At 36.9% G+C, this 26,172-nt stretch overlaps 2 protein-coding genes and 1 pseudogene across 2 annotated transcripts; 2 read left to right on the plus strand and 1 right to left on the minus strand.

Annotated features, from left to right (window-relative positions):
• Window positions 1-7: 7 nt before the first annotated feature.
• LOC110685279 (heat shock cognate 70 kDa protein-like) lies at window positions 8-1,017 on the minus strand (the record flags this gene model as incomplete). Its single annotated transcript, XM_021861771.1, has 2 exons — window positions 481-1,017; window positions 8-331 (listed from the first exon to the last, which is right to left on the minus strand). Coding segments are annotated over exons 1-2 (861 nt in total), but the record flags the coding sequence as incomplete, so codon positions are not given.
• A 2,175-nt stretch (window positions 1,018-3,192) lies between these two features.
• Window positions 3,193-4,325, plus strand: LOC110685280. The gene is made up of 2 exons (XM_021861772.1): window positions 3,193-3,597; window positions 3,681-4,325. The coding sequence occupies exons 1-2, from the start codon at window positions 3,193-3,195 to the stop codon at window positions 4,323-4,325; spliced, it is 1,050 nt and encodes a 349-aa protein (XP_021717464.1).
• Window positions 4,326-6,785: 2,460 nt separating this feature from the next.
• On the plus strand, window positions 6,786-10,229 carry LOC110685278 (annotated as a pseudogene).
• The last annotated feature ends 15,943 nt before the right edge of the window (window positions 10,230-26,172 follow it).

A 26,172-nucleotide genomic window follows, 5' to 3' on the forward strand; every position in this document is an offset into this window, starting at 1 on the left:
AGATTGCAGCATGAATGGCTGCCCCATATGCAACAGCCTCATCTTGGTTAAGGCTTTTGCTGAGCTCCTTTCCATTAAAAATCTTGCAACATTTTTGAACCTTAGAGATGCGAGTTGACCCACCCACAATAACAAAGTCATTGATATCACTCTTTTCCATCTTGCCATCCTTCAAACACTTTTCAACAATGCCCATGCAATCCCTAAATAAATCCATATTCAATAATTCAAATCGAGCCCGGGAAATGGTAGAAGAGAAATCAGTACCCTCATAGACCTCATAGAGGCAATCTACTTCAATAGTAGTCTCTGTGGTTGATGTGAGCGTTCCCTAAACTCTCTCACATGCAGAATTCAACCTCACAAGAGCTCTAGGGTTCCCACTAATGTCCTTATTGTGCTTCCTCTTAAACTCACTCACAAAATAATTCACATTCTGTTGTCAAAATCTGTACCACCAAGGTGAGTGTTCCCACTTACAGCTTTAACTTCAAATAGACCTTTTCCCAAAAGCACCAAAGAAACATCAAAAGTCCCGCCACCAAGATCAAACACCAATACATTCCTTATAGCATGCTTTTGATTAACAGCCTTCTTCTCAAGACCGTAGGCAATGGCAGCAGCTGTTGGTTCATCTATAATACGCATGACTTGAAGTCCAGCAAGAGTAGCAGCATCTTTAGTTGCCTGACGTTGAGAATCATTGAAACACGCAGGAACAGTAACGACAGCATTCTGAACATCTGAGCCAAGATATGCCTCTGCAGTTTTTTTCATCTTCATTAAGATCATAGAGGATATCTGTTCAGGAGCAAATTGCTTTTCTTCACCCTTAAACGTGACCGCAATTGCAGGTTTACTGTCTTTATGAGGCCAGGAAAGAACCTTGAAGGGCCAGAGTTTAATATCACTCTGTACTGTTTCACCAGTGAATCTTCTGCCAATTAGCCTCTTAGCAACTGTTATCAATGAGCAAAGATGAAAGCATAAAATTCGAGGAGGTTTTGATAAATGCATGTAGATTATACTAGGGTAGTGTAATCTAGCTAAATATGTACCAGATTTTAAAGAATATCAAAGGAAACAACAAATCACTAAACCAGACAGCTAGAGTTTTTGATAATGTAAATACAAAGTGTATTATCATTCAAACAATCAGAGTTTAATTGATTAACGCCCAATTTTCTTCCATAGGGTCATTTAACACGCCTAGCATACTCAGATATGACCTGAATAGTATATACCGTGCATAGAGTAAGACTCCATAGCAAATACTTCGTATTTAACATCAATCCATTAGGCAGTGTTGTTCTCTAGACCCGAATGCATTTAAAATGAAGCTTTAATGTTATTGAATACTCCATAACAAAGGTGCATAACGTTCAAAAGACTTTGGTTGGAGACTTGAGTATAGTCTTGATAAACGGACAACCCTATCATTCGTTCTTTGTTTATGCTGCACAACATTAGTTATTATACTTCATAATGCTCATACTTCCTCCATTTCACAAAATGGTTACACTTAAATTTTAGCTATCTCCCCTGCACCCTTTTGAGTTTGCTAATATTAGTGACATTATATTAATACTTTGTAATAAAAATCAAAGTATTACAAACGAATTAAACAAGAACCCGCATAATTATTGTAAATTGGATCAACAAAACTGGCAGTAAATCATACAAAAGTAACAAAACGTTAGTATAACATGCTTGTTAAACCCTAGATCACATAAAATCGAATCATTGCAAAATTATAAACAAAAGAAAATGTATACAAATTTTAACCCCGAAATATAAAGAGAACTATATAAAAATTTTAGACCACATTTGACTTAATTTGACCATGTTGGACAAAATTTGACCTAATTCCATAAAATTAGTCCGAATTGATTAGAAAAAATAAATCAAATATGAGTCCAAAATAAACTAAATTAAACTTGCATGCACCAAAATAATTCCAAATTAGAGAATAATTTTGACAAAATTAGAGGGAGTAGAGAGAAAACCGTAAATGGTATTTGTAGAATTTGCAGCAGCCTGATTTTTGGCAACTTCACCAATAAGGCACTCAGCTCGAGCTGTCGGACCGACGGCTGAGGGTGCCACTCCGTGTAGCACCACGTCCGACACGGTGCACGCTGAGGTGTCCGTGTCGACACGCGTGTCCGACACCGACACGGGTGGACACGGTGCGATACGTGTCCGACACTTCAAAATCCGTGTCCCTTTTTTAAAAAAAAATACGTCATGGACACGGACCGTGTCTCCCTATGACACGGCCCGTTTTATTTTGGACACGCCCTTTTGTTATTCCAGCCCAACTCCCTCAGTTTCTTTTTTCTCAAACCCTACTGCTTTCAATCTTCCTCTTCACGAGTTCACTCTACCTCAACCTTCTCGAACCCAAATCGCCGCCGACTGAAGTCGCCTGACCGTCGCCCACCATCCACCGTCACAGTGTCAGTCGTCGGCTCGTCGCTCGTCGCAAGTCCTCAGTCATCACGAAACCTGGCCACTTTAATACTCTATTCCTTCAATCCTTCGTCGACTCGCCGTCAGCCCGTCACTCGTCGCTCGTCGCCGCCGTCCAGGCGTCACTCTCGCCGGTGCTCTCAGCCTTTTCACTTTCTCAGGTATTCCTCTCAATCTCTCATTCTCGTTTTAAATTTTTAATTTGATTTCATTCCTTCACGATTTGCTTAAATTGGCTAATTTCAGTAATTTGTATCATGGTTTTGTGGTTCAATTACTTCAATATTCTGTTCTAGATTAAGGGATATGTAGTGTTTTATCTTTTTGGATAACTTTATGGTTTTCGTTTTTGTTATTTGTTTACCCCTTTTGAGTTTTGACCATTTTTGGTTTAAAAACTTGCTTTCAGTTAGTCTAAACTTTTGTGCATTTTTGTGATTTTTGTGATCATTTAGTCTAAACTTTATGCTTGCCCTTCAACTGTTGCATTGGTGCATTGATATATATGCTGTGTATGTTAGTGCCCATTGTTTTGGAGAAATAATATGCATGTGGATACTGGATATATAAATGAAACAGTACTCTATATTTCTAACATTTACACTATAAACTTATACATATAACACATGTGCATTGTGTAATTTGATTGTGTTGTTTGAGCTAAACTGGAAATGTTTGATTTGCTGAAAATGTGTTGTTGTCTTGTTGAAATTGTCAGGAATGTCTTCTAGTGGTTCTAGTGCCTCTGCTTCGTGCAATGTTAGTGGTAGTAGTAATTCATCTGAGTCTAATAAGGACCCCTACCCTTTGTGGAAGTTTGTTGTTAAGGGTGATAAAATATCGGGTGGTGGAGGAAATTATAATTGGAAATGTAACTTTTGTGGTGAAGTTAAAAATGGTTCATACACTAGAGTGAAAGCTCATTTGCTATGTGAAACAGGGAAAGGGATTCAAACTTGTAATAAAGTGAATATTGATGACCTTGCTAAACTAAGAAAACTTCATCGTGAATCTGAGGATTTTAAAAAATCTTTGTTACCAAAAGTTCCACCTTTTTCAAATGAACCCATATCTTCTCACACATCAACTGAAGCTACATCAGTTAGACTAGGTTCATCTGATAATGTTAAGAAGAGGAAATCAAACAATACAATTTCTAATGCTTTTAATATGAAATCTCGTGACCAGTTGGATTCTGAAATTGCTAGATGTTTTACACAAGGGGGTTGCCTTTTAATCTTGCTAGAAACCCTTACTATGTTAGTTCATATACCATTGCTGCCAATTCTAATCTCTCTGGTTATAAGCCTCCTAGATACAACAAACTTAGAACAACTTTGCTTTGTAAAGAGAAAGAAAACGTGGATAGGTTATTGCAACTTATTAAAGCCACATGGAAAACAAAGGGTGTTAGCATTGTTAGTGATGGGTGGAGTGATCCACAAAGAAGGCCTTTGATTAACATTATGATTGCTTCCGAAACGGGTCCTATGTTTATGAAAGCTATTGATTGCTCGGGTGAGATTAAGGACAAAGATTTCATTGCTACCTTATTAAGTGAGGTGATTGATGAAATTGGAGATCAAAATGTTGTTCAAATAATCACAGATAATGCAAGTAATTGTAAGGCTGCAGGGGAATTGGTTGAGGGTAGGTATCCTCATATATATTGGACACCATGTGTTGTTCATACACTTAATCTTGCAATGAAAAGCATTTGTGCAGCTAAGAATGTGTTGAATAATGTTGAAGTGTATGATGAATTTCATTGGATAACGGAAGTTCATGCAGATGCCTTGTTCATTAAAAATTACATAATGAATCATTTCAATGAGGCTTTCAATGTTCAATAAGTTTTCTCCATTAAAACTACTTTGCATTGCCGATTCTCGTTTTGCTTCTATTGTGTGCATGCTTAAAAGGTTGAAACTCCTTAAAACATCACTTCAATCAATGGTTATTTGTGAGAATTGGTCCTTATACAAGGATGGTCGGCGCGGGCAAGCCTCACATGTAAGGGAAAAGATTTTGGATGAAATATGGTGGGACAAAGTTGATTACATTCTTGACTTCACACGCCAATCTATGATATGATTAGGGTTTGTGACACTGACAAATCTCATTGCATTTGGTTTATGAAAGATGGGATATTATGGTTCAAGGGGGTGAAAGATGCCATCTACAAGAAAGAGGGTAAACAAGATTATGAACAATCTACCTTCTTTAATGTAGTTAAAGGGATTCTTAGTAGTCGTTGGAGTAAGGGTAGTACTCCACTCCATTCATTAGCACATTCTTTTGAATCCAAGGTAAATTTTGCTTGTTTAATTTCATTTTTATTATCTTTATTTATTTTTTTCTTGTTTTTTTTTTTATTTCTTATGGCTAATCTTATTTTGTTGTTAAAGATTTTACACGAAAGAATGGCTTAATGAGGTCCCAGGACGAGTTGCTCCAAGTGCCGACAATGAAATTTCCACATAAAGATTACAATGTTTTCGAAGGCTTTTCCAAAGTCCCGATGAAAGATTCAAGATCAACACGGAATTTGCTATATTTTCCCAAAAATCGGAGGGGATCTTTCTCAACATTTATTGCATGCATGATATGGCTTTGATGGATGCTAAAAATTGGTGGGCAACTTATGGTTCTCAAGTGCCTATGCTTCAAAGTTTGGCTTATAAGCTATTAGGTCAACCTTCTTCCTCTTCTTGTAGTGAAAGGAATTGGAGCACCTATAAGTTTATTCATTCTTGTACTAGAAATAAGCTTACTCCTAAACGTGCTCAAGGACTTGGTATACATTCATAACAACCTTCGATTACTTTCTAGGAGAAGTGAAGAGTACACTAAGGGGAGATCTAAGTTGTGGGATGTGGGTGGGGATGAACATGACAACCTAGGAGAGGTTGGTATTCTAGAGATGGCCGAGCTCTCACTTGATGAACCCGAGATGGAAAGTATGATTTTTGATGATGTACTTGATGGTAAAGAATGAAACTATTAGTACTTATGTTTATTTTATTTATGATTTGTAAAACTACTTAATATTAAGACATGTATTTGGTTTTGATGGTTTCTTCCTATGTATGCGACTATGTTCGTACACTTTGTTTATTTACTTTGTTTAAACAGATTTGTGTGTTTTGAGGCTAAATTTTTTAGTGTTTTATTGAAACAGGTTGTCAAATTCTCGTTTTTTGGATATATTATATGTCTTGTTATATGCCGTACCCGTGTCCCCTATTTTTAGGATTGCCGTTTTCCCGTGTCCATATCGTGTCCGTGTCCGTATCCGTGCAACATATTAACACACTATTTTAAAGAGTTTGGTTGCACATTTAAAAAAAAAAAAATTAGGGAGTCTTAAATATATTTGAATCCATAATGCTTTATACATGGATTGTACAAGATTATAACTCATACTTTACAGTCATATACATTTTATTATACTTTGTATAGTTTAAAATCAATCAATAATCTATGTACTTCGTATAAATTAAAATTCAAGCTAAAAGTTTAATTACGAAGTGACATGTCACTCTATATCATTATCAGTATTATAATCATCAGTTTGAACATCAATGGAAACCCCTACAAAGGCTGATAATAGAAACCAGGAAAAAGAAAAAGAGATGAAAGAAAAGAGAGAAGATGAGTGGAAGAAAATCTTTATAAAAAAAACAGAAAAACTTAGCAACGAGGTTAAAAAAACATTTCCAACGGAGAAACCCTAAGGAAAACAGAAAAATACTCAAAAGGATGAAAAAAAATGTAGGTAGCTATTTATATATCCCTAATTGTTGTCCCTTTTACAACATTAGTATCATACTATCATTGGGTAAAAAGTACTTATTAATAACTATCATTGGGTAAAAAGTACATATATCATTTTTGTACACGTGTCATTATCTCATAAAAAAAATTTTATTTATAAATTATTATGGCATCATTTTTTTTTTAATTCGGTATCTTTTGTCTTTCTTATTTCAAAGGTTGGGAAGTTAATTCCTCTAAAATAATACTCGTAAATGTGAAAATACCAATAAACCGAATATTTTTATATATTTATTTTTTTTTATTTTGGGATCCCAATTTGTTGCAAAACCAAACTACTCCGTACAAAGTAAATTATAAAGTACTCCCTAGTATATTATAGGAAAAAGTTTATTTTTTTTATTCTAAATCGTGCCATCTAGTAATTTCCTACCCACATACTTCATCCTCGAGACCTTGACCATAATTATATAAACGTTGACAAAATACAATGAGAATTGGCCTGTGGTGTTTTTTTTTTAATAAAAAAAAAACGATTAATTATGATCTATCTTGCAGTATTGAGCAAAGAAGGCAGTTGAAGTAGCTATTGTCAACTTCACCTCTGAAGAAGTGAAGAATAGTCTGTTGTAAGAGAAAGGGATTATTATTTGCCACGTTCAAACATGGCGACATATCCCCCCACTTGCCCACTATTCAAAAAATAATTCAGCTATCAAAATCCTTGAAAGCGCTAAAAAAACCATGGAAATACTCAGAAATGTAGTACAAAAGCCAGAGAGCTCAAACCACGATTCACGGTTTACGAACGGACGAACCGCCGATCGACTAGACGCTTGGACGCCGGCGAACGACGACCATCCACCCCTAAATTACAAGGTTAGCTCTAACCCCAATTCCCAATTCTTAATAAAAAAAAGTCAGTTTTTTTTTTTTCATCTTTAATTTGATCCATTGGTAGAGTTGTTAACTCTTAATTGTTTATGTTTTGTTGAGTTGTTTTGATTTGGATTGTACTTGATATTTGTATGATAGGGTTATACCTAATTGAATAATTGATTCATAATTTTCAATTTAATTGGAATATCTTAAATCATTCAACTTATTCAAACAAATGCAAGCCAATATAAAAACAACCTGATTTTTGACTTTTTTTTTTTTTTTTTTTTTTTTTTTTGGTTTAAATGAGTGAAATCCCAAGGAAAGACCTCTTTCACTTAGTTTTCAAAGTCAAGAAGATGATATGGAAATAGTTGGTACAAGCAGTAGCAATGTACCACCGGAAGAGGAATAATTGATATATGATGTTGAACTTCTTTTTCGTTATCCAAGAAAAAAATTTGAAAGTCATGGCTATGATTACAAAAGCCTTAAAACTAAAATTCTTATTAACTAAGACAGAAGAGTGGTTAAAAACTGGTAGTATAACATCGGTTATATATAACTAACTAATAACATCGGTTAATCTCTCTTAATGATTTATATGGTCTTCATTCAAATTATTTTGTTGAATTCTTCATGTTGCCTAGCTAGCTTTCTTCTTATGTAATCCATCCGATCTTTTTTTGGATAGAGTTAAAAATCAATCATAAGTTTCAACCATAAGCTTAAACTTTTGATTAACATATTCATTTGACATTATCAAGAGCCAATGTAATGTTGCATGATAGAAAATCTAATCATAAGCTTCAATAATCAATTTAAACTTTTAGTTGAGTTGGTCCTTTCACATTTTTGTTCTTCCAATTTAGAATGTTTTTGTCCTTTGGCTGTGTTTGTTAACTTAGCTTTGATATATTTTTATCAAACATAGCTGCTGTAATAAGAGCATAGAACGAAAATGAGCAAGAATGGAAAAGATTTAGAGACAGCTATAGGAATCGATCTTGGACAACATACTCTTGTGCTGCAGTTTGGGAGCATAATCACGTTGAGATCATTGTTAATGACCAGGGCAACCGTACGACACCGTCTTGTGTAGCCTTCACAGAGAGCCATCGCCTCATTGGCGAGGCTGCTAAGAACCAGGCAGTACTTAATCCTACTAATACAATCTATGGTAATCTCTCTGCTACAAACTCCATTAACTCCATTTTAGCATTTTGCATGCTTTGTATTGTTTTTGTTTGACTTTGTTTGACTTTTTATTTTTTATGTTTTGGATTCACTACAAGAAAACATAGGATTACCAATGGGCTTTGAATTGTTTTTGTTTGGTATTTTTTGATGTTTTGTATTCACTATAATCTCACAGTTCAAAATTAAAGCCTAGCGCAATTATCGAGTAGAACTCATGTTGTGTACATGTATATGATGCAGATGCAAAGAGGCTTATTGGTAAGAGATTTACAGATGAAACAGTACAAAATGACATAAAACTCTGGCCATTCAAGATTATTGACTCGAACAATGACGAGAATAAACCTTTGATTGTTGTCACTTACAAGGATCAACAAAAGCAATTTGCTGCAGAAGAGATAGCTTCAATGGTTCTTTTGAAAATGAAACAGACCGCGGAAACTTATCTTGGGTCAGAAGTAAAAAATGCAGTTATCACTGTTCCTGCACACTTCAATGACTCCCAGCGTCAAGCAACCATAGATGCAGGCACCATTGCTGGGCTCAATGTCATGCGCATTATCAATGAGCCAACAGCTGCCGCCATTGCTTATGGCCTTGATAAAATGCATACTGACCGCAAAGAGGCAGCCAAGAATGTGCTAGTTTTCGATCTTGGTGGGGGAACTTTTGATGTTTCATTGGTCCGTATTAATTATGGTATATTTGAAGTGAAAGGAGTAACTGGGAATACCCACCTTGGTGGAAGTGATTTCAACAATAAAATGATGAGCCACTTTGTTGCTGAGTTTAAGAGGAAACACAAAAGGGACATTAGCGAAAATTCTAAGGCACTTGGGAAGCTGAGAGATTCTTGTGAAAAAGCAAAAAGGATGCTCTCTTCAATTTCTGAGGCAACTATTTCTATCGATTCTCTCTACGACGGTATTGATTTTCACTCAACCATTTCCCGCTCCAAATTTGAAAGATTGAATAATGCTTTCTTCACAAGCTGTATTGATTCCATTGAGCAATGTTTGAGTGAAACTGGTATGAGAAGTGAAGATATTGATGATGTTGTCCTTGTTGGTGGGTCCAGTAGGATCCCAAAGGTTCAAGAAATGCTGAAAGATTTCTTCAATGGGAAAGAGCTCTGCAAAAGCATTAACCCGGATGAGGCTGTTGCACATGGTGCTGCAATTCAAGCTTCGATCTTGAGTGGTGTACGTAACAATGAAGACTTCTTTCTATTAGATGTCACTCCTTTGTCTCTTGGAGTTGAGCTTCATAGTGGTGAGATGAGCATTTTCATCCCAAGAAATTCTACCATTCCAGTGAAAAAGTCAGATTATATCTGTACTGCAGTCGATTATCAGACATCGATTAGGTTTCCTGTATATGAGGGTGAAAGACCCATGGCCGTAGACAACAACTTCTTAGGTACATTTACTGTGGCCAATATCCCTCCAGCCCTAAGAGGTAAACATATGTTTGACGTCTGCTTTGAAATCGATAATAATGGTATCCTGACCGTGTCATCACAGCATATAGGCACTAACAACAAAAGGCAAATCACTATTACAAAATCACAGTAGTAGGTTATCTAAAGAAGAGATTGATCGAATGCTGAAAGATGCTAAGAAGTACAAGGCAGAGGATGATGAGTACGAAAAAGCTCAAAAGGTCAAGCTTGAACTGCAGAAATATACTGATAATATGTGGGATATGATAAAAAGGGGCGGAAAGCATATAGTAAAGAACGCTACAGAGATGGTTGTTGAGGAAGCCATTGATCAAACAATTCAGTGGCTTGATGATGGGAATTTCAATATAAGTGAGGCTTGTGAATTTCAGGAAAAATTGGATCAACTTCAGAGCATTTGTGATCCTTTTATATCTCAGTTTTCCTTCTAAAGCTGCTGATATTTCATGATTTCTAAAAAAGCTTCATCACTGACGTACTTACTCTGCAAAATTTTATGTTGTTTAATAAAAATATTGTAATGTTCCTGTAATCTCTTTTGATTGTGATTGACAATTCAATACGGAGTAACTCCTAAGTTGATCTACATAAGCTCCAATGCTATAGCAAAATCATTATTATTGTACGATGATATAAAGGTTAAATAAGTTCTAATTACTATGGTTAATCTCGTTCCAATCAATCATAAGACAACTTATGTACTCGATCTCATAGTCTCATATATATGCTCACTATGCCACGAAGACAAGCTAAGGTGTAGAGCCGAGTTTAGAAGGGCTCGTCATTGAAAAAGGATTCCACTTTTCGTGAGTAGATTTGATCCATGTTGAATAGGCGTAGCTGAAAAGAAAACAAAAGGAAATGATATTAGATTAATGGTATAAGAATTCAATGTTCAAAATATTACAACTCATCAAAATTCATACATGGGTGTGGGCTTCGGAAAGGAGTTCGCCATGGTGTCTCTCCTCCCATATAGAACGCAAAGGTGTACGACGATGCAAAGGTGTTTCTCCTCCGGCCACAATGTCTACTTAGCTAATTTAATGCACATCAAAACAATCATCTTTACAGTTAACTTGCGACACGAATGGTTGGGGGGCGGTTTACCGGCGTGGGGGGGAGTGGGGGAGGTTTTTGGGGGGTGGGAGAAGGGATGGAAGGTTTCGAGGGTTGGGGTGGGGGCGGCCAGCTGGCTTCAGAGAGTTCGAGTGGGGCGGCAGGCCGGTTTCATGGCTTGGGGTGGTCGCCCAGTAGGGGAAGTTGGTTGGGGTGAGGGGTGGGGTTCTTGCGACATGTGATGACATTTTAAAAAAAAAATCTTTTAGCAGGTGATTGGTCACAAAGGCTAATAAAAGAAAACACATTTCAAAATTGAGACAATTTTGCAATGGCTACAATAATTTTATAGCCATTTTAACTTTATAATCATGACCATTCATTTGTAATACTAAATCTACACCATTCACTAAGACCAAAAAATTAAGTTGACCATTAGATATTTTAAATATTGTACCTTAAGCAGATCTTCTTTGGCTCTTTCATTCCCTCTATCTTCATGAAACTCGATATCCTCTCATTTCTAATTCAGGGCTTTAAGCTATTTACATGGCTAATTAACGAGTCATTTTCATCTTTATTTTATTTGTCGGTGTAATGGGCATTCTTAATTTATTAGTGTAAAAAGTTCTTTAATTAACATGATATCTTAATTTGCAAATTGCAATAGGCATTCTTCATCACTGAATATGTATTATTTCAAGCTTTTTGCAATGGTGAAAGTAAAATCCATTTTCAGATTTTCTTTATCCCAGAAATGAAATAGATGCTGTACTATTGAAAAAAATTTAAAAAATTGAATTTTTTTTACATGAAATATGATCTTGATTTACTTGAGCCCACATCTTGGTGAATTAGTAAAATAAAGCAACTTGATCACCATGAAAATGATATGAATATTTGACAGTACAGACTTCTACCATTTTTCTACGAAGAAAGCAGTTATGGAGTTTTTTTTTTTTTGTAAAGGAAAAATTGTTAGGAACTACTCGCTTAACAGGTCAATTTGTGAACAACTACTCGCTAAAAAGTTTTATCAAAAAAATACCCCTAAATTTTAAAAGTTTGAGTAGCACTACCATTTTTCATTTTCCGACGAATGGGGCCCATTTGTTATTTTCCTTCCTAAAAACCATTCTCACCCTCGTATATATTAATTAACCCTCCTTTTCCTTGCAAACATTCATCCTAAAAAACCAAATCTTTGTGAAAACCAAATCGTTTTTCCTTCTTTGATTGGCGATTTTCACAAAAAATTGGTTTTTTGGATTGAATTTTTGCAAAGAAGAGGAAGGTTGGTTAATATACAAGTGGGTGATGATGTTTTTTGGAGGAAAAAATAACAAATGGGGCCCATTTGCCAGATTTAGTTGCTGGAAAATGAAAAAGGATAGTGCTATCCAAATTTTGAGAGGTAGTTTTTTATGATAAAACTTTTTAGCGGGTTGAGATTTACCCTCATTATAGTGGCTACATTTTTATTGTGGCTATTGAATAATCCCCAAAATTGGGATTATTCAAAAATAATTTAAAATTGTAATTATTTAAAAAAAAAAGTCAGTAAAAATTAGGATTGTTAAAACCGATTTTTCCTTATAAAAATGAGCATGACCATTCAATTTAATTAACTTGTTCATATATAATTATATAAACAAGTAAAATAACACAATATTTATTTTTTATTTTTTTGAAAAAATCCCGGCCATGACATTAATTAAAGAAGGTCAATCTCCGCCAAAGTAAGAAGGCTTTGGGGAAAGGACCTAGACAAATGTATTCGTTACAATCACGAGAGTCCCACCTCGCAACAAGGTGAGCTAAAGAGTTACTAGACCGCCTAACATGAGAACAAGAAAACGCATTAAAAGCACTAGAAAGATAGCTAACATCATCTACAATCATACTAAAAGGATCATAACCACAAAGCTTCTTCTTCACTGTTGTAATCACGTTGAGAGCATCGCTTTCAAGCTGGACATTAGAGAATCCCAGCCTCGCAGCCACCTGAAGACCGAACCTGCAAACAGCCACTTCCGCAAGCTCAGGCTTCCACCCTACATTCTCCCTGCGCACCGCTACCACCAGGATGCTGCCCTGTTCGTCTCTGATAATAACTCCAAGCCCAGTTGTGCCACCAATATGTGCATCACAGTTAATTTTAACAAAAACAGCATTCGGGCAAGACCAATTAGAAGCAGATCGGGGGGGATTAATACCAGGCCCTTTGAAGACCTTTGCAACATACTCACCATACTCAACAACAAACTTTGACATACTTGAAGCAATCTGGACAGAACATACATTTCTTGCTCGAAAATGATCTTGTTGATTGCGGCACCACCAAGCAGCCCACGCAAGAGTGGCCATAATTTATGAATCCTTCCTCGAAACCTTTGAAGCTAACCACAGAAAGCGTGAAGCAAAGTCAGAGCAGGATGCCTCTGCAACCACATCACTAAACAGACTCGCATTCCATATTTCCTCAGCCTTAGTGCAACCGAAGGTGGCATGAATAGTCGACTCCTTACCCCTACCAAAAATAGAGCAGATTTTGTCAGGAACTAAGTGACGATAATGTAGGCGTTCCCTCACAGCAAGAAAACCTTTGCAAGCTCACCAAAGAAAATGGCTAAGCTTAGGTGGGTAACTAAGGCTCCACACAATTCTCCAGCATTCATCCAGCTGCTGCGTCACATAGGTAGACGGACCAAGCGAACCAAGCCAATACCCAGACTTAACACTATATTCACCCGATTTTGAAGGCCACCGAAACATACTGTCTTGAGTACTCCAGACAGAGAGGGGACTTGACAGGATAAGTGCTTGGTCATCAACAGCACAAAAGTTTTCTGTTATAACATCCACACGCCAAGATTTTGAGTTATGGTCAATTACATCACACACAAACCAGTTCAAATTACAATTCGGCATCGGGGTAGGGACCAAAACTGATGAGTTCCCAGGCATCCACGCACTACTCTATACTTTCACCTTACAACCATTCCCAATCCTCCATTTCAATCCATCGAGAAGAAGGGATTTAGCCCCCCTAATACTACGCCAAGTATAACTTGGATCATAGCTCCGATGCGCCTCCAAGATATCACAGTGTTTAAAAAAATTTAGCTTTAAAGATTGAATGAAGGAGAGTACCTTGAAGATGATGAAGCCGCCAACATTGTTTAGCCAACAATTCTTGGTTAAAAACACGTAGATCACGAACCTCCATACCACCAAACTTCTTCGGCTTACACAAGTACTCCCACTTTTGCCAATGTAGCTTTCTTATAGAATCCGAGTAGCCCCACCAAAATCGAGCCAACATCAAATGAATGTCATCTATATGACCATCCAGAATTTTGAAAATACTCATCATGTAGGTAGGTATAGCCTGTGCCACTGCTTTAAGAAGAATCTCCCTACCCGGCATTGAGAGGAGCTTTTTCCTTCCAACCCTGTAATTTCTTCCAGATACGCTCTTTTAGCCCTGCAAAAATTGCCTTTCTCGATCTACTAATGATAGTCAGTAACCCAAGATACTTCTCATATCTATCCACCTCTCGAACACCCAATGTATCAATAATTTCCTGTCGACGATTCATACTCACCTTTTTACTAAAAGTCACTTCTGTCTTACTCAGATTGACATTTTGACCCGATGCGAAACTCATATTTTCTAATTATATTAGCTGTCACAGAGCATTCTCGAACATTTTCCCTAGAAAAAAGGATACTATTATCAGCAAAGAAAAGATGAGAAACACGGGGAGCACCTCTACACACATGCACTAACACCGTGAATAAGATTATTTTCCGCCGCCTTACCAATCAGAGTTGAAAAAGCATCCGCACACAACAAGAAAAGATAAGGAGATATGGGATCACCCTGTCGGAGACCCCTAGTAGGAGTCACAGAACCTGAAATCTGCCCATTTATTTTAAAAGCAAAATTTACACTACTCAGGCAACTCATAACTCTACCAATCTAGGAAGAAGAAAATCTCATTCTTTCCATCACCTTCTTTAAAAAGCTCCACTCCACTCTATCATAGGCCTTACTCATATCCAACTACAAAGCAAAACTACCCTCCTTTCCTTTCCCACTTCTCTTCATAGCATGGAAGATCTCAAAAGCCACCAAAGCATTATCAGAAATAAGACGTTTTGGAACAAAGGCACTCCGATTTTGAGATATAATCCCATTAAAAAAAACCCTTTAATTTATTGGCCATTGTTTCACTGATAATTTTTATAAATGACATTACAACAGCTAATAGGCCTATACTAAAAAATGAGGGTCGGATCATTACAGTACATTTAAGGATAAGAACAATGCAAGTATTATTAATATCATGTAACTCCACTTCTCCCCTCCACCACTTCTTCACATAAGACCCGACATCAGGACCAATAATATGCCAGAAAGATTGAAAAAATAGAGCATGCATACCATCAGGGCCCGGAGCCTTATTTGGATGCATTTGGAAAAGGGCAAACACAATATTCATTTAAAATTATGTCATGTTCATATTCAACAATATAATTATATTAATGAGAACTATATAGATAATCATACAAAAAAACTCCCTTGAAAGAAAGGGCTCTCTCTCTCTCTCTTGCAAAAAAGGGTGCCCTATATCGCTCGATAGTTTTCTCCGGTTTCCGGTGAGTTTTCAATCAGCTTTGCTATGTTTTCACGCTATGGCAGAGGAGATTACTGAACTGTGCTCTCACCTTCGCATTGAGGAGGATGAGAAAACTGCTATTGACCTAGGCGCAATTGAATGCGATGATGACAAAAACAACCTAGCCCTAATGCTCTTGGGCAAATTGTTGACTGAACGATCGTATAACGTTAAGGCATTTAAGAAAACGATTACTAGAGTTTGGGCGCCTACTCATGGGATTACAATTAGGGTTCTAAAATCTAATTTATATGCTTTCCAATTCTTTCATTGGAAAGACATGGAGAAGGTATTGAAGGGTCGCCCATGGTGTTTTGACAATATGTTAGTGTTGTTGAATGAAATTGAAGGAAGAAAACAACCGGAAGAGGTGGAATTTAAGAATTTGCCAATCTGGGTGCGAATAAAGAACCTCTCCTTTAATTGCAGATTGGATGCACATGTTAGGGCTTTGATTGAAGGTATGGGGGAGATTCTTGAAATTGAAGAAGATGAATTGGGGAAAGGAAGATATCGCAGGGTTCGGGTTATGCTTGACACCACCCAACCCCTGTGACGTTACCAGACTATCAAGGATCAAAAGGGGAGAGAATTGCGGGTCGACTTTACCTATGAGAGGCTGCCCTTCTTCTGTTTTGCTTGCGGCATCATGGGGCACTCAGAAAGATCTTGCCAGCCACAGGGTGTCGGAGGATGACAAATAATCAAACTTGGGGTGGGGTGCTTAGCTCAAAGCCACACCGAGGAAGGGTCGAACTAAGGAGGTTAAAGACATGGAGAAAATTGAAGGCTGCCAAGTCCCTTTCATTTGTGACTAAGCGCTCTGAGGAGAAACAATTAAATGAGATCTCATACCTGACTATTAAAGAACCCCAATCTTCCCTTAACCATGATCAAATGGTGACTCTTCTTGAGGTTCTTGTGATCTAACATGCGGTGCAAGGACAAGGGGAGCTTTTCTTTTTCAATGCAGGGTTGGGAGAGGATTCCTCTCCTGTACTAGGTAATGATGACCAGCTCATGTTGGAGAAACAAGGTGTGCGTAGGTGGAGAAGGTTACCTCGGAATGATAGCAACTCTAGTACCAATAAGAATGCGTCTTTCACTTCTCTGAACACTCCTTGGAAGATGGTGACTCAGAACCTTTGAAGGAGGTTGAACTGGAAAAAATCATTAAAACTGACACTCTCATTATGGACACTTCTAATCCGGCAGTGGTTGGCTCTAACCAACCCTGCCTCTCCTCATGAATGTACTATGTTGGAACTGCCAGGGATTGGGCAACTACCGGTCAGTTCGACAGCTCCGAAAATGAGTAATCATCTTGCCCCCGACATGATCTTTGTGTCGGAAACTATGATAAATAAAACGGAAGTAGAAAATTTAAGGGAGCGTATAGGCATGTCGAATGCTTTTGGTATTTCAAGCAAGGGGAAATCTGGCGGTATTTGTCTTTTTTGGAAGAAGGATGTTATCTTTAATCTAGTTTTGTATTCCCACAATCACTTATGTGGGGATATCACTACTTCTATGGGGAAATAGAGGTTTGCGGGTGCGTATGGGTGGCCGAAGGAGAATGAAAAGCACAAGACTTGGAGTCTGATTAGACATCTCTATGAAGAGTCTCCTTTCTCGATTCTTTTGGGTGGTTATTTTAATGAGTTTTTGCACTATGATGAGGTTGAAGGAGGGGAAGCAAGGGTGAGGAGAGAAATAGCAAAGTTTCGTGAGGTGCTAGATGATTGTAGACTTCGTGATTTGAAGTTTGAAGGGAGCTGGTACACATGGGAAAGGGGCAACACTGTTGACACTCGATTACAGGAGCGCATAAACTATTTCCCTCTCATTATGTTGAGCACCGGCTAAGATACAAATCGGATCACACGGCAATTATGCTTAGGCAAAGAGATCCCTGCAATCATAAGAAGAAGAGGCCAAGAAGTTTCAAGTTCGAAACCAATTGGCTACTTGATGATACTTGTGAGTCAACTGTAAAACAAGCGTGGGCCGAGTCAATGGGTGTGCCTATGGTGGAGAGAATTGCCACAGTTGCAAGAGGGTTAGGAGAGTGGAGCAAGATTATACACTTCAGAAGCTGGGAGAACAAATCGCTAATACAGAAAAAGCCCTTCTTGAAGCGCAGCAAAGGATGGTTTCGAACAGGAGTATTGAAACTTTCTCTAAACTGGAGAAGAAACTTGATAACCTGAATGAAAAGCTCGAGGCCCACTGGTACATTCGTAGTAGGGTCGCAAAGGTTAGGGACGGGGACAAGAACACCAAATATTTTCATCATAGGGCTTCTCAGCGGAAGGAGAGTAATTTCATTCGTGGAATGCTTGATAATGAGGACGAATGGCAAACCGACGATGACAAAATTGAAAGCATCATTATGCACCACTTTGAGGGCCTGTTCTCATCTTCCGACCCCTAAGACATCACTATGGAATAAGTTCTCTAGAATATCAGTCCTTGCATCTCTCCGGATGTTAATGCCGAGCTTACCAGGCCTTTCACAAAGGAGGAAGTTCTCACGGCCTTAAAACATATGCACCCCTACAAGGCGCCTGGTCCTGACGGTATGCATGCTATATTTTATCAGCGTTTCTGGCATATTGTTGGCACTAATGTGTATGCTTTTGTTAGTAGCATTTTGCATGGTCTTACTTCCCCGAGTCGTGTAAATAATACTAACATTTTGTTGATCCCAAAAGTGAAGAGTCCTTGTAGCACTTCTGAATATCGCCCCATTTCCCTCTGTAATGTTCTGTACAAGCTCGTGTCAAAATGCATTGTTATTAGACTTAAATATGTCCTACCTGATATTGTCTCCGAAAATCAGAGTGCCTTCGTTCCTGGTCGTTTGATTACTGATAATGCCTTGATTGCTCTTGAAATTTTTCATACCATGAAGTATAGGTGTAAAGGGAAGAAGGGTTTTATGGCTTTGAAACTCGATATGAGTAAAGCCTACGACAGAGTTGAGTGGGGATTTCTACGAAAGATGCTTTTGACTATGGGGTTTGATGGTAGATAGGTGAATCTCATTATGGACTGTGTGTCTTCAGTTTCGTACTCTTTTGTTATTAATGGTGGTGTTTGTGGTCCGGTACTACCATCTAGGGGACTCCGACAAGGGGATCCTCTTTCCCCGTACTTATGTATTCTTGTTGCAGATGTTTTCTCTAGAATGCTTCAAAATAAAGTGCGGATGAAGCAGTTACATGGGGCAAAGGCTAGTCGTAATGGACCTGAAATCTCTCATCTTTTATTTGCTGATGATAGCTTACTTTTTACCCGAGCCAACCGACAAGAATGCTCAGTTGTAGTTGATATACTCAACCAGTATGAAAAAGCATCCGGACAGAAAATTAATAATGAAAAATCGGAGGTCTCATTCATTAAAGGGGTAAGCGTCGAGCAAAGAGAAGATTTGATAGCATTCTAAATATGCGACAAGTTGACAGACATGAGAAGTATTTGGGTATTCCTACCATCGTCAGAAGATCCAAGAAAGAAATTTTTGAGGCGGTGGTTGATAGGGTCTGGAAGAAATTACAGGACTGGAAGGAAAAACTTCTTTTGAGAGCAGGCAAGGAAGTACTCCTGAAATCTGTTATCCAATCCGTTCCGACTTACTTAATGGGTGTTATAAATTCCCAAAAGATACTATTCAGCATATACAATCGGCTATGACACGTTTTTTAGTGGGGATCGGACGGTTTTAAAAAGGAAAATTCACTGGAAAAGTTGGGAGTCATTGTGTATGCTTAAGTGTCTCGGAGGTATGGGGTTTAGAGACTTGTCTGTATTTAATGATGCATTGCTAGTTCGACAGGCGTGGCACCTTGTGAAGGCTCTACCTCTCTCTTGGGTCGCGTTTTCAAGGATAAATACTATCCTCACAGTGAGTTTCTTGATTCCTTACTTGGTTATGCTGGTAGTTTCTCTTGGAGGGGTATTTGGTCATCCAAAGCACTCATTAAAGAATGGATCGGATAATCTGGAAAATTGGTGATGGGTCGAAGGTTAATTTGTGGCGCGAGCCTTGGGTTGCTGATGATTTAGGGAGATTTCTACAGAGTGCTGAGGTTCCTAACTTGGAGCTTGTCAGTGACATTATTGATTTAGCAAAGTTTGAGTGGAACCATGAGATCATTGAAAATAATTTTGATGAGAGGGATGCTCGCTGCATTCTTTCCATCCCTCTCAGCGAGACGGATAAATGTGATGAGCTCACTTGGGCCTTCTCTAAGGGAGGAGAGTACTCTGTAAAAAACCGTTTACCTTCTCGGTAAGGGTGTGATCTTGACATGTTTCACCATGCTTGGGTCGAGATATGGAAGGCAAATGTTTCACCCAAGATTTGGCACTTCTTTTGGAGAATCTGTACGGGTACTCTTGCTGTCCGAAGTCTCTTGAAGCATCGACATATGATAAAGGATGCAGCTTGCCCTTGGTGTCATTCATCGGAGGAGACCATCTAGCATGCCTTTGTGGATTGTGTGAGAGTGCAGGACTTGTGGGATGAATGTCTTTGCGCTGCTACGTCAAAGTGGGAGGGGTTTTATTCGATCAGGGAGCTGATTGTAAGCTGGAAGCAACTTGATGCCTTGACCTTGCAAAGGGTCGGGGTATGACTCTTATGTGCTGTATATGAGGAGAGCACAATTTGAAGGTTTTTTAGAATAAATGCACTCCCAACAACATCATCATTGGCCGAGTTGAGAGGTATGTGGAGGAACAAGGAAGCTATGCTAAACGTATTTATGCGGCTACTGGTTTACAATCCCCCAAGAGTCCTAACAAGTGGACTGCGCCACCTGCTGGGGTGGTGAAAATCAATGCGGATGCTTCCCTTTCTGATGAGGGATGGGAAGGGTAGGCCTGGGTATGGTGGGAAGAGACACTGCTGGTAGGGTGCTCTTTACGACCACTAGGAGGTATCGTGCCTACTGGTCTCCTGACATAGCGGAAGGCAATGCCTTATTATTTGCACTGCAGCTGGGCAAGAAATTCAAGCTGGATGATCTTGTTCTGGAAACCGATTGCAAACTAATTGTTGACGGATTTTGAAGGGTGCTTTATGTTCTGCTGATTTAAAGTTCTCGGGGATATCCTTTCCTTAGGATCTAGCTTCAAGTCTGTCTTCTGGTCTCATGTAAAACGTGACGGCAATTGCGTCGCGCATGCTCTACCTAAGGTTATTACGTATAGTTCTGAGCAAATCTGGGAAAACTCTTGTCCCCATGAAATTACTCCATATGTACTTATGGACCGTTTATCATCTAATTAATATATGCTTAGCTTGTCTTCAAAAAAAAAAATATATATATATATATATATATATATATATATATATGGAATAGGATCATGTAAAAACAAGTGTTAAAGTAAAAACTGAAAACGTTTAATCTGAGCCGTTCATCAAATTGTATGGCTCAGATTTCTTTCCTCTTATTTTCAGACATCTCTGAATTTCTCTCTCCTCTTTTATTTTCAGGTTATTTTCTCTCTCCTCTCTCTTCCCTCTTTTCTTTCGTACTTTCTCTCTCTTCAACCAGCTTCTCTGTTTTCTCTCTCTACTGCGTGTTTCTCTTTCTTTGTTCTCTCTCTAAATGCGGCGGATGGAGGAAGGCGGCAAGTTTTGGTGGATTCGACTTTCAGGAGAAGCGGCTAAGGTATTTTTTAGTTCGATATGATATTTTTAATTATTTTGGTTTTTTGATATCTGGAAAATTAGGTTTTCGGTGCATGTCTGATCTGTGTTGTTGTTATGTTATTGTATATTGTGGAATTTGCTGGAACTTTGAATTGATTTTCTCATTGAATGAGAGGTAGAATCGGAAAAAGGAATTACGTTGAATGTAGTCGAATTTTGAGTAATTTAAAGTGTTTTTAGTGGATTTGTGAGTGAATTAGTGACAGTTAGGAGTAGTTAATTCGAATTTTGAGTAATTTGAAGTGTTTTTAGTGGTTTTGTGAGTGAATTAGTGAGAGTTTGGAGTAGTTAATTCGAATTTTGAGTAATTTGAAGTGTTTTTAGTGGATTTGTGAGTGAATCCGGGAGAGTTTGGAGTAGTTCATTCGAATTTTGAGTAATTGAAGTGTTTTTAGTGCATTTGTGACTGAATTCGGGAGAGTTTGGAGTAGTTAATTCGAATTTTGAGTAATTTGAAATGTTTTTAGTGGATTTGTGAGTGAATTAGTGAGAGTTTGGAGTAGTTAATTCGAATTTTGAGTAATTTGAAGTGTTTTTAGTGGATTTGTGAGTGAATTAGTGAGAGTTTGGAGACATAAATTAGCTCTGCTTTGTACAGAGAATGAGTACTAAGAAAAGGAAAACCTCTGCTTAGAACACGATCAACATTGAGATTCAGGAGCAGAGTTGTCTTAGAGTGAGCTTAGAGTTCTAGTGTAATATGAGGTTATCTGGATGAAAGTCTGCATTTCAAAGTACTTAATCTAAATGTATGTATTCTGTAATGGATGTAGCTAGGTGAGACCTCAAAAACCAGTATTTTCTGTTGGTAAATAAGGGACAATTAAGAGGCTGGTCAGTGGAGGTATGATTTGGTTGATTCAGCTGTACTCGCTGATGTTGAACTTTGATTACTGGTCTGATTTTCTTTTCCTTTGACTGGTGGGATGCAGAGTGTGACCCCAAAGATCTCTCTAGGTGGTGAAATTTTCTGGACTGGTCAGCATTGAAAATCTGGTGTTGGTTATGCTGCTCGATACATTAATGACAAGACGGTAATTTGACTTTGATTTTCATGAATTTTTTACATGTTCAGTTTTGTACCAGTCCTTGTTATATTAGTATGTTGGCCTGTTAAACTTTTGGGTCTATGTTATGAATTTATGTTTTGGTACTCTACCTTGCCTTCATACCTCTTCAGTAAAGTTCGATCCACATAAACTTAAGTCGGGATTCAGGAAGTATGTTACTCTCATATTCAGGAGTCTGCATATGATGAATTCTCAGTTAGAGTATGAATGTCCATATACTTGTATTGTCTAAGAGGTCCAACTTCCAAGTTTATGTAATGTGTTGTTCTGTTTGAATTTTGTTTTTTTTTTGGCCAGCATGTTTACTAAGATAGAGCTAGGACGTTGTTTTGCATCTTTGTTTTTAGCTTTACTTTTTTTGATCAGATTTTTTCATATCTCTTGATTACTTGAATGGTATTAAGACTTTGTATTTTTTTTTAGTACACTATCTAAATCCAGTGGAAAATGATGCATTATATACTCCAATCCATCATGCATAGCTGTACAACACTCTAAATCTAATTTTACAAGGCCTCGATTAGTCAACTTGAGCAAAATTAAATGTTCACGAATGATGATTTTATTTCACCCTTTATCGATCTTAGTTTTTTATGTGGGCGTGATTTTTGGCTTGTTAAAAGCCTATTAGCTCAATTGGTCGAGCACCGTGTAATCACGGGATGTAGGTTCGAATCCTACATAGACTTTTTTAATACTTATTTTTATATTTATTGACCTCTTTGTAAATGGTGTCAAATTGATATAATTACCCGAAGTTTATATACAGTTACCTTATTTTTGATATAATGACCTTAGAATTATGTAAATGTTGTAAATTTTGTTTCAGTCACCTTATTTTTATATATAGTGACCTTTATTTTTGTATATAGTGACCTTTATGTAAATGGTGTCAAAAACTTAGTCGATATAGTTACTTTATTTTGTATATAGTGACCTTAATGTAAATGTTGTAAAAACTATTATAGTTATCCTATTTTTGTATATAGTGACCTCTATGTAAATATGGTCAAAATTGAAATAGTTACCCTATTTTTGTATATAGTGACCTTAATGTAAATATTGTAAAAATTGATATAGCTACCCTATTTATGTATATAGTTACGTTATTTTTATATATAGTGACTCTATGTAAATATCGTCAATTTAGATAAAGTTACCTTATTTTAACATGTAGTGACCTTTAAAACGTTGCGTTTGTCAAAAAAAAAAAAAAGACCTTTAAAACGGTTTGAATTGATTATATGTAAGGTTGGAATGATCTTAGGGCTTTAGAACCATCTGATCTTTTGTGCTAGGAATGAATGGCTAAGATTGCTTGTTTTTAGTTTTCACCATAAGCTCTGTTTTTAGCAGAACCTCCCCGTATATATATATATATATATATATATATATATATATATACGGGGAGGTTCCGCTAAAAACAGGGCTTATGGTGAAAACTAAAAAACAGAAAATCTCAACCATCCATTATTACTAACAAGATCTAACGGTTTAAAAAAAATAAAATAACATAGAGTCACTATATATAAAAAATAACGTAACTATATACAAAAATAGGGTAACTATATCAATTTTTACAACATTTGTCACTATATACAAAAATAGGGTAACTATATCAATTTTGATCCTATTAATAGAAGTCACTATATACAAAAAAAGGGTAACTATATCAATTTTGACCATATTTACATAGAAGTCACTATATACAAAAATAGGGTAACTATAACAATTTTTACAACATTTACATTAAGGTCACTATATACAAAAATAAAGTAACTATATCTGAGTTTTTGACACCATTTACATAAAGGTCACTATATACAAAAATAAAGGTCACTATATATAAAAATAAGGTGATTGAACCAAAATTTACAACATTTCCATAAAATCTAAAGGTCATTATATCGAAAATAAGGTAACTATATATAAATTTCGGGTAATTATATATATCAATTTGACACCATTTACCCAGAGGTCAATAAATATAAAAATAAGTATTAAAAAAGTCTATGTAGGATTCGAACCTACATCCCGTGATTACACGGTGCTCGACCAATTGAGCTAATAGGCTTTCAAACATGCCAAAAACGTAGAGGCTTAAAACCAACACATATTTTAGATTCATAAACATATTCACTAAAGTCAAGTACCTTTACCAGAGTTTTCAAGCAGATCACATACCCTTCCAAAGTTGTGGGTCTAAAAGCAGACACTTCAGGATTCATACAGTCACTTTCAGGAAAAATCTCCGGAGCCTCATCCAACTTGTCATTACCACTAGTAACTTCTTTTTTTTGGTTGAAAGGAGGCCAAAGGTATGTTGATATCAAGTACAATCCAAACCATGCAAGCTTCAGCAATTAAGTGGCGCATATTCCCAGCTGCAAGTGAATGTAATAAACGAATCATCAGCAACAATTCAAACTCACATGTGGCATCAGCAAAGCATATGCAGTTTTTGTGATAATAGATCACTAGTAGATATTCTGTCTGTATTGTTGGACGTTTTTATATATATATATATATATATATATATATATATATATATATATATATATATATATATATATATATATATGCTTCTAAGCAATTTGATTTAATCCATTTTACAGTGGACAATCAATGTATACTGACACCCACACAATCAAGTTGAGCCAATCATGTAACAGCTCTAATTAGCTCTAAGAATTGTTTATTGATCAAGAATGTATCATACAAAGCCACATAATTTGTTTAAATGAATTACTTTACATATTTCTATTATAATAGAATTAGTCATTAATTAAAGTATCAATTCTCTTATTTCATTGGTAAAAGTATACCTTGGTAAAAGTTAGGCCAAGGTATTAAGCTATGTAAACCCATGAATAGCAGAATTGTACTGGTATGCTACACTTGAAATTCCTGACAATATAGTCGGGGAAAAAAAAAAGGTAGCACTTTATTAGTTGCTAAACATGTGGTGGAACCTCAAAATGTAGTTCTTCATTCATCTATGACTCCAAAAATTCAGATAGAAAACACATATTAGATTGAGCTCAGCTTGTATTCTCTTATAGTACAAGGCAATTGGAAACTGTCTAGATTTGATCTGTATATTATATTTGAATTCTGCTCATATTTAAGTAATACAATGTTCTATTTGAATTCTGCCCATAATTATTCATGATGTTGAGCTAAGGTATCCAAATCCTCGAATTCTGGCTACCTTGATTCAAGTTCAAAAACAGGCCTAATTCAGAAATTTTGAAGCAAAATCCAGTACAGAGTCAAAATTAACCATGCACATATGTCAGACTAGAAGTACACTTTTCAACAGTCAAGAAAGTCATGTAGATGTCGATTTAGCATGATCAGAAGCAATCTATCAAGCAGTTAGCTCCAAGTTTCAGAAAAAAAGAAACAAATAGAAGAAAAAGAAACTCAGAACCAACCTCTATAGTGGGGGCAATAGCATTTGAGCCACTATTTCCTCCCTTCCCAACATCAAGATGAACTGAGATGTTAGCCAGTGACAAATCCACCTCAGATGTCTGTAGCTCCAGGGTTAGTCGCTTAAGCAGTCTGCTCAACACCAAAAAGTCGGACATATAGAATCAAAGTCAGTATCTTAAACCAGGAAGCATTCTTCATACTTTATGTAAAAATCAGCTAAAATCAAACACTAATTTGAACACTAAATCTCTGAAATTCGAAATTTAAAATCGAACTATAGATCCGAAAAAAATAAGCAAAAATCGAAGCCTACATTTGCAAAAATGGAACTCAAAAAAATCAAACTCCGCAAAAAATCAGCTAAAATCAAACACTAATTTGAACACTAAATCTCTGAAATTCGAAATC

This window comes from Chenopodium quinoa, unplaced genomic scaffold, assembly GCF_001683475.1.
Source record: "Chenopodium quinoa cultivar QQ74 unplaced genomic scaffold, ASM168347v1, whole genome shotgun sequence".
NCBI classification, from domain to species: Eukaryota; Viridiplantae; Streptophyta; class Magnoliopsida; order Caryophyllales; family Amaranthaceae; genus Chenopodium; species Chenopodium quinoa.

Bases quoted from the DNA above. Each gene is read 5' to 3' on its own strand.
- LOC110685280 (XM_021861772.1), top strand. From the start codon at position 3,193: ATGTCTTCTAGTGGTTCTAGTGCCTCTGCTTCGTGCAATGTTAGTGGT. The intron at 3,598-3,680 runs GTTAAGAAGAGG...TGAAATTGCTAG, and splicing joins GACTAGGTTCATCTGATAAT to ATGTTTTACACAAGGGGGTT.